Source organism: Anas platyrhynchos, chromosome 19 (assembly GCF_047663525.1).
Source record: "Anas platyrhynchos isolate ZD024472 breed Pekin duck chromosome 19, IASCAAS_PekinDuck_T2T, whole genome shotgun sequence".
Taxonomy (NCBI): Eukaryota; Metazoa; Chordata; class Aves; order Anseriformes; family Anatidae; genus Anas; species Anas platyrhynchos.
Window position 1 is genome coordinate 8,789,410 of NC_092605.1, and position 9,361 is coordinate 8,798,770.

General features: G+C 44.4%; 1 protein-coding gene across 1 annotated transcript; it reads left to right on the forward strand.

Moving 5' to 3' along the window:
* Positions 1-209: 209 nt before the first annotated feature.
* Positions 210-7,609, forward strand: WBP2 (WW domain binding protein 2). The gene is made up of 8 exons (XM_027471294.3): positions 210-363; positions 1,025-1,133; positions 1,689-1,824; positions 3,429-3,521; positions 3,820-3,936; positions 4,156-4,278; positions 5,624-5,700; positions 5,985-7,609. The coding sequence occupies exons 1-8, from the start codon at positions 305-307 to the stop codon at positions 6,036-6,038; spliced, it is 768 nt and encodes a 255-aa protein (XP_027327095.1). The 5' UTR covers positions 210-304; the 3' UTR covers positions 6,039-7,609.
* The last annotated feature ends 1,752 nt before the right edge of the window (positions 7,610-9,361 follow it).

Below are 9,361 nucleotides of genomic sequence, written 5' to 3' on the forward strand. Positions count from 1 at the left end.
TTGTGGGGGAGGATGGAAGTGGTGAGTGCAGCTGTGGGATGCGATTCTGGGCAGAAGGGGGGAGGGAGCACCCCTCACAGCGCTCAGTAACCGGGCCGGGAGCCATGACTCCCAAATCAGATTTTTTATTTTTTAATATTTATTTATTGGAGGGGTGTGTGGGGGGGTTAAACATGGCGCCGGGGGGCGGGAGACTACAACTCCCAGCATGCCCCGCGCGCGGCGGAGGCCCACCCCCCACCGACACCGCCGCGCATGCGCAGTGCGGGCCGGAGGCTGCGAAGCGGCGGCGGCGGCTGAGGCCATGGCGCTGAACAGGAACCACTCGGAGGGCGGCGGCGTCATCATCAACAACAGCGAGAGGTGAGGGGGGGGCCCCCTCACGGCCCCGGGGGGCGGCCATGGCCCCCTTCCTCCCCCCCCTCCCCTCCCCTCCCCTCAGGGGGCCCGGTGGGGACGGGAGCGGAGGGGGCGAGAGGGGCGGGGCCAGAGAGGGTCACGTGACGCGAGGGGGGGCTCGCGCACCCCCCGCCATTTTGTGTATGGGGGGGGTTTAACCCTTTCGGTGCCGGGCTGCTGCGTGAGGGGGGGGATGGATAAAAGGGTGGGGGCAGCCCCGGTTTTGGCACCCCCCCCCGGTTCCTGAAGGCCAGGGAGGGGACGGGGCTCTCCCCAACCCCCTTCTTGTGCCTGAGGTGCCCCAGCCCCGTGGCTTTGAGACCTTCCTCAGTCCCTCGTTGTGTAACCCAGGCTGGGCAGCGCCTGCCTCAGCGGCCCCTGCTCTGAGGTGGTGGGGGGGGGGGGGCGCCAGAACATAATAAATAAATACATAAATAAATAAATGCCAGCGCTGCTGACGTTGCTGCAGCCAACAACAAACAACAAAAAGTGTCATCAGACCGATTTGTGTCTGCTCAGCACTGCCCTGAAGTCACACCCAGCTGTGGCAGGTCCCTAAGCTGTGTGCATTTTGCACTTCTGCCTCAGCTGTAACACAATATCTCTTCTCCTGTCTTGTTCACAGTGTTTTGATGACCTATGACCACGTAGAAATCACCTTCAGTGATATCGAACCCATGCCAGATGCCTTCAAAGGGACCAAGAAAGGGAGTGTTTTCTTGACTCCCTACAGAGTAAGTAGTGAAAGGCTTTATCTTGCGTGAGGAGATAGATGTTCTTCATGGTTCTGTATTTAAATGCTCTCCACGCATGAAAGTCAGGATAATCTATTACTCCTTGAAGTATGGCTCATCCTCTCCCTCTGGGGAGCATTATGAATACATTGCATATCCTGTCTATTCGTCAAAAGATAATAAATCTGATTACTTCTTGTACAAGCAGCTGTTTAGTCCATTAGGCAGCTTCAGAATTGGAAATTAGCAGTGGTCTGGAAATGCTGAATGCAACGGTTCAGCTACTAAATCATAGCTGTGCGGAGCAGCAAGTTCTCTAGAAATTGGGAGGAATATTATCTTAGCAAGTGTAATCTTTCTGGATGGCTTCATTGCCTTGAGGCTTCAGTTTACCCTTGTGACTGTTCCGTGTAGCTTAGGGCTTGCAGAAATGACAAGGATCTTTAAGTGTGGGAAGCAACTTCAGTCCATCGAGAAGTCTCTTCAGATAATAAACTGGGGCTGCGTTTCCTGTTTGTTTTAAACACCCTTTGTAATGTTACTTTCTTTTTTTAGGTTATCTTTGTATCGAAGGGAAAGGATGCTATGCAGTCTTTTGGGATGGCCTTTTATTTGTTGAAGGATTGTGAAATTAAGCAACCTGTCTTTGGAGCAAATTATATCAAGGGTACAGTGAAAGCAGAGGCGGGAGGTATGTATGGTACTGATACGCAGTTAAACTAAGATACAGGATGTATAGTTTGTAGTGAAATAAGTATGCAGTGCAACCTAAACTTGGATACTGACCACATGGGTTCTTACAGTACTGCTAAAATGCGTCTTTCTCTTTGAAACCAGCAGCTAAAAATATTCCCCTTGTCTGCTGTCTGCACAGTGACAATGAACAGATCTGTTCTGGAACTGATCTCATTCCTGCCCTCTGTACAAAATCCTGAGTTCAGTCAACCAAGTGATCTCACTGAGTAAACATCAGAGCAGAGAGCAGGCTGCGATGGCAAAACGGAGGATGTTGTTTAGCTTTGGTCACTTGGGCTTATTTCTTAGTTCTGTGTCCAGATCCTGTGACAAACAGGCCTGATCCTTTCTGGATCTATGTGGGTTTTGAGGTGCCAATCTCCAGAGCACTGCTCTCCGTTGTTTCCTGTGAAATTCAAGGAAAAGCGTGTTACTGCCGTAGTGCATCTTGGAAGTAAAATGCCACGTGATTGGAAAAGAATCAACTATCTTGACATTAGGGAATCTTCAAGTGGCAGTTTCAAACTTTCATATTATGTTCAATTGGAAGATTCTGGTAGACTTTTTCTCAATTTTTTTTTTAATCACTCTCTTGTACTTCTGCTTTTTACCAAGGTGTAGATCAGTAAACTCTTTTTCATCCCCAGCCTGATTCATTTTATTAGCTGTGTCACTGCAATCACAGCGCAGTGCTTAGGAGACTTCAGTCTATTACCCTGAAATCAGCATTACAGCTTCTGTATGGGAGCACAACGGGACCGTCCAGCGTGAGAGAAAGGCCGAGCAGTAAGGACAAACACTGTAAACTGTGTGAAAGGCAAACTGTTCCAGCTAAAAGCTCTGCGAGTTTTCCCCAGAGGCTGTCTCCTTTAATGAGGATGTTGCTTTAACAGCCACAAGAGTCTGGTTTAGCTCAAAAGGTTCTTTAATCTACACGTCCCTGTTTCAGCACTGACACAGCTACTGCTTTGAGGCATTGTTGGGACCGTGGGCTGTGCATGTTTTTCTTTTTTAGCCTGTAATATGAGATGTTGCTAACTTATTTTTTTAATTATCCTGACTTGATATATTTCCTATGGACTTAATGGATTTACGTGGTCCATGTTTTTCATTAAGCTCGTTGCTTCACTGGGCACTCGAACTCCCAAACTAATTTATAGCTGACAGTTAGGTGTAGTTGCAAAAGCCTTCTAGCAAACAGGATTAACAAAATCCCTGTCTTCTGCACTAATCTTATACAAAGCTAGAGTAAATCCAGCACTTCTGATAGCTTGGTCTGTTGGCAGCCAGCGTGATAACAGGCACAACTTCAGAAAGCTATTGAACGTCTTCCCCCATTGATGCTTTTTTTTCAGGTGTCTCTTGACCTGAAAATATCATCCCTTGTGAAATTTTCTGTTAATAGGGTAATTCTGTTGCTTTATCTGCAGTTTCCTCTTGGATATTTGGGATAAGCTCTTTAAAGAATTACGTACAGGACATCTGTAGATAAAGCACAGAAGCTAAATAGCACCAAAACGGCTTCTCATTAATTGTGAATTCTGTCTTTCCTCCCTGCAGGTGGCTGGGAAGGATCTGCCACGTTCAAGATGACTTTTTCAGCTGGGGGTGCTATCGAGTTTGGACAGCGTATGCTGCAAGTGGCATCCCAAGGTACAGGAGCCTAGTGGTCTCTGCCACTTAGTTTTGTGGTTTTGGGAGGCCTTGCCTTAATCTTACAGCAGTGGCAGTTTTAATTCGGAACAGGTTGGATTCCAGTCCGTGTGTCAGGCTGTATCTTCAACTTACTTGCTTTAAAAAAGCATTTTTTTTTAAACAAGCAGTGTTTTTATAGGATTGGAGTTTATTTATTTTTTTTTCGGATGAGGACTCTTAGTTTGTTGTAGTTCTTGGTCTGCACGTTATGCAGGTTTGATGTTCTGTTGGGGTGAATTTATCTTTACTTCTTTAGCTTCCAGAGGTGAAGTGCCCAATGGAGCTTATGGCTATTCCTATATGCCCAATGGATCCTATGCTTTTGCACCACCTGCAGCTAATGGGGGCTATCCATACCCACCACCTCCTCCTGGTAAGTCTGAGGGTTGAGAACAGGGATTATTCTAGTTAGCAAAAATTTGAATAAGTAAAAAAGGGTAAGAAATACTAATTTGACATTATCTCTGACATTAGATCTGATGCCTTGTGCAACTTCTTTCTCAGTGTATTTGCCTGTGGCTGTTTTTGGCGGTGTGCTGTGACCCACCCAAAGGAGTTAAGCCTTTTGCTGTGTTATCTCCTTTCCTGACAGAGTTTTATCCTCCCCCTCCTGTTGGGGGTGCAGATATGGGTTACATGCAGCTTCCCCCCCCGCCGTACCCGGGGCCCATGGAACCCCCCACCAGCGGTCCTGATCTGCCTTCCACTCCTGCAGGTAAGAGTTGTCTTCAGGTGAATGAGCTCACAGCTGCTTTATAACATCCGTAGCACTGGTGTTGGGGAGAAGTGGGCAGACGTTCTCTGGCATCGCTTCTTGACAACAGCTGTGCAAAAATGTATAAGGAGTCGTTGTGTAAAAGGCTGAGGCTGCTGAGCATCAATGTTACTGCTCAGAAAAGTCATGTAGCTTTGTTACCCTCACTGAGCTTTCATGTCTTACCTCTCGGGGAACTCAGAGTCAACTTAGAAGCTCCACTTAAGTTATAATTGTTTAGGAGAGAGGGGGCTTAGGGAGCTCCCCTAATCTTCAGCCTTGTATATCCAGCTCAGTGTGGAGGCCAGCCTGGTTCTCACCACTGCCATCAGCAGATAGTTTGCAGTTGGCTGTATTCTCGTTGTGACAAGAAAAAACAAACTAACAAACAAAAAGCCCACCCAACACTTGTGATTCTGTTGTGGTATTCTTGCTCTGTTAGGTGAATAAAAAGAAATTGACGTTGCAATTGATGTTGATGTTTCTTGCCTGTGCTAGTTAGCAAATACGCCTTTGCTGATACCTGCTCCCTGTTCTCCCATTTCCCTCTAACCTGCTTGCTTTTGCCTTAAACAATTTGGGACTGAGGAACAGATAATGGAAAGGAGCTGGGGAAAAGTCAGTCTTGTTTTTATTCATTTTGGATTTATCAAAATGATTTGGAACATGATTTTGAACAGTCTGCATGTGGGAAAAAATGAGAAATTAGCTTTTGTGGCTGGACAGAACCATAGATTTCTCATAGATAAGGACACTTATCTGAGTAAGCTTAACTGGTCTCTGGTTTGAATAAATGACCCATCATCATTGAACTATTATTTGGAAGATGGCACTGATCCAGATGGGCGTACAGGACTTTTATATTCCGCAGAAATAAAGGATCTGGATTGTCTTTATAAATTACCTCCTACTAAGTAAATCCTCTGAGCTGCTATAAACTTGTGCTGATTTTTGTTTTGTATCCTCCCGAGAAGGATGGTTGGTTGACTGCCTTTTTAAGGGTTATGGTCTGTATTCAGGCAAAACAGCTGTTAGTGTTTATATGTGGGCTAACAAGCAACTTCCAGGTGACATTTCCAAACTAAGTCTTGGTCTGTTTCGCCTCTCTTTTGACAGTCCTGTGGCAATTGAATCTTTGCTGTTTGGAAGAGTTACTGCTTGGTTGTTGTGTTTATGTTGCAGCTATTTTGGAACTTGAGGGTTGTTAAGATAGTGCTTTGTAACAGTTAATGGCCAAGACTGTGGAGTTTTGATTATAAAATTTCTTTGTATGTCACCAAATCTGTAACTTCTGTTTCCGTGACAGCTGAAGCGAAAGCTGCTGAAGCTGCTGCCAGTGCTTACTACAACCCAGTCAACCCACATAACGTCTATATGCCCACGGTAAGTTCCTCTATCATTTTTTTTTCAGTTTGAGTGTTTGCTGTCTGCAAAACTAGTCCACGTTTCCATCAAGGAAACTGGTCTATGCTAAAATCAAGTTTCTGGAAGGGTTTTCTGCTCATGAGAGAGTCACAATCATGTACAAGTAGCAAAGGTTCCAAAGTACCATGTTGTGTTAGCAGTTCTTTTTCTCAGTGACACAACAAAGTTTGTCTTAATCGATTGCTTTGTTTTGTTTCCCTTAGCTATGAATTGATGTTCTTTTATTTCTGTCTTTACTTCAGGACCAGCCACCCCCTCCTCCCTACTTCCCACCAGAGGATAAGAAAAACCAATAAGCTACCACAGAACTTCTCCACGACTCATCGCTTTCTTACTTCCCATTTTGGCTGAATCTTGGGGCATGGTCCATAACACTGAGGAGTAGAGCCTTACCTCAAGGCACATGGCTTTCCTGGACTTTAGTGGTAGATATGTGCAGAGCAAGGGGAGAGAATTCAACAGCCTTGGTACCTCGTAGAGCTCTGAGGGTTTGTCGTCCTACCACAGTATTCCCTTCTCCCTGTGCACGCCATCACTAGAACTGGAGGTTGTCTATGTGATAGTTTCCTTTGTCTGTTTTCTTTCATACTTAAATTGTACCTCTTTAGAGTAAGCACCTGCTCCAGACTCATAATTAATAAGCTCATAACGTAGGAACAAGGTTGTTGAGGGGTCTTGACTTTACCTTGGTGTGCAGCCAAGACTATCTCTGGACACAGGGATGTCTCTGGGTATCCCTCTCAACCCAGAGAGTCACATCCAACTTTTCCCTCCCCTACCAAGAAAGGGCTTCAAAAGGAACCTTTGGAATCTCAGAGGAAATAGGTATCTATTAAATTTAGCAGATATCTATTAAACTTATTTTCAAATAAGTTGTTCCTAACCATCACGACAAATAATCCGATAACCCTCCAAGTTTTCCTGCTGTGCACTATGGTGATGCTGACAAGTTTCCTTTTTTTTTCTTTTAGGAAAACATACTGCCCGTGGCTGATTAGTAGCATCTAACTAGTTACAGATCATATGGGAACACTAATTTTCTGTTGTCTCTTTTTTCCAGTTAGATATGTGGGCTTTACTAAGTCCTGGGTATTGTCTTTATAGTCATTAATGCACTTTTTTTTTTTTCCTCTGCTGTAACACAAGTTACACCTTTTGGCCAGTGAAGCATCTTAATCCTGTGGTTTAACTGGTGAATTTATAGGTAATAGGGAGAAAATAGTTGCTTCTGCCCTGGAAGCACTTGAGAGAATATGCAAAAAGGTGGAATAAGTTGTTGGGTATAACTGAGCAGTTGAATGTTGTTTAATGCTGTTAGTGTTCCTGGATCAGCTGTGAATTCACTTTTCAGTAACTGGAATGTCAGCTCCCTGGAGTGAGGGTTCAAGCATTTTCCTTCCGTGACGTTGATTCTTTGATCTCATTAGCAATGACTGTAGTGCTCAGAACCTCTGCAGGACTGGGCAGTAACCAGGTTGTGAAACTGCGTTGTACAAAGCTTTGCACAAATCAGATTTTACTGACTTCTGACAGCGTCTGTGAGAGAGAGAAGATCCGTCCCAGCAAGTGTGAAGAAAGATCATGTGCTAGGGAGGTGCTGAGACTTACTGCATGCAGCCTGCTTGGAGAGAAAAACGGTCCACCTCTTGTTTTCTTTTCATTTGAGTCTAGGTGATTAATGGAATTGCTACTCTCTGTGCACTGACTTTTCTAGAATTGCTACTGCAGTGATGTAAAGAAATGGTTATTTTAAAAAATATATATTTATTTTGAAGATGTTTGATTAATATATTAATGTGAAATGACTTTTGAATGCAGATTTGTTTTGCTGAGACTGTGAAGTAAAGAGAAATCAGCTCAAAAATGAGTGTAGTGCATTTGTGTGTCTCAGTGGGCAAAGTTGGCAGTGACTTAGTAGCTTTGGATGGGGGCAGAGGGAATTTAAACAGCAAAATTGCTTGGCACAGAGGGATTCTTGCATTGGCTTGTCATTGGTGGCATTAGTCACTTGATTTCTCTTGAATTGGGCTTACTTTGTGAAATGATAATCAGGTGTTAAATCTTTACAAATGCCCATTTCCTGGATCCTGTTGTAAATTGGTGACGCAGCTGCTCAACATTTTACTAAGATTGTTGTTTTTTCCAGACTAGTTGTCCTTGTAATCCTTTGCAATCTATTGCTGAAAGTAGTTGTTGAGGAGCAAAGAGTTAGGAGACAGCGAAAAATTAGTGCCTCTAAAATCTGTCTCTAATTACCAGACAACAACAATCCCTGATTTTATCTTTTTTTTTTTTTTTTTTTTTTATAGTGTTCTGAGATGTCTGGACAGCTGTGTTCAGCTAGGTCTGAACTCTCTAAGGTGGTGTGTTTCTACCCAGTAGCTCTTCCTGGAAAACCAGGAGCCAAACTTTGCTTGGCTTTGTTCTTTTTCTGAGCTGTAAGGAGCCACCTCAAAGTTCTGGCCCAGCTGTTGTGGACATCTTCCAAATTCTGCTCTTCTACATCATATTTGTCCTCCCACGTAACTGTTTTACTGAGTTTTAACTGTTTTAGGCTGGCCCATCTACTTGGGATTGTTTTCCGTAGCAAGAGGTGGGCGGAGAAGGAAAGCACTAAGATAGATATTAAGACAGATGTTACAGCCCAGGGAGAATGCAATAAATCCTGTTTTGGGAATTAAATTACTTCAATTCTAGATTTCTTGAATAATTATCAGTCCTACTGTAAGACACTGCAGGAAGCTGCTGCTGTGGTTCTGTCAAACCACTCTGTACTCCAGGGCTCCTACTCTGTTTCAAAACATCTGTGTCCCACTTATTCTCTACTCCCAGACAGATATTCCTAGAAAACCGTTTGTACAAAGCCTCCAGGTCTCTAGCCCAGCACGACTTACACTACAGCTCTCATGCAAGCAATCAGCACAAACATGAGTTGTTTTATTTGTTTAATTATTTTTAGTTTCCTTCCACAACCAAGTCTGCTTGAGAGAAGAAACATTTAGCTACTTGTTTGGATGAGAACTTGGCTCTCATGAGCCATGGCTCCAACAGAGTCTTTTCCATCAGGGCAGGCAAGTGGTAAGATCTGCAGGGAGACCACGATGTTTGCTGCCTTAAAAAATAAATAAATGAGTGGGTGGGTCAGGCTAGAAGAAATAAAGGACGTGTTTCCTTAGTGAGCTAAATCAGTGGCTTGTCAGTGAATGCTAGACCTCAGCGTAGTCTTTGGGGAGGAGAGAAGGAGCAAGCCAAAAACGAGATTGATCGTGGTTTTCTTGGTACATTTGGAGCAAGATGGTGAGGATTGAAGCAAGTTTTGGTGATGCTGAAGCTGTGGGGGCCAAAAGGCCAGGCTAGTCACGCAGTATGGCTCGTACTGGTGTTAGGTTGAGCGGCGCTGCACGATTTAGGAGGGCGCAGGTTTTGGCCAGCTAGATGCTGATGAGAATCTGTGCCTTGCTCATAAAAACCTGAAAACCCAGATTTGTCTTGGGTAATCAGCACTCGCTGGTAGCTCCCTGATGGGAAGAGTGAGCAATGCTCAGCTTTGTAAAGGGCTTAGAGGGGGTTCAAGGATCGCTTGGTCCCAGGGCCAGATTTTAAGTACTAAAGTAGAAAA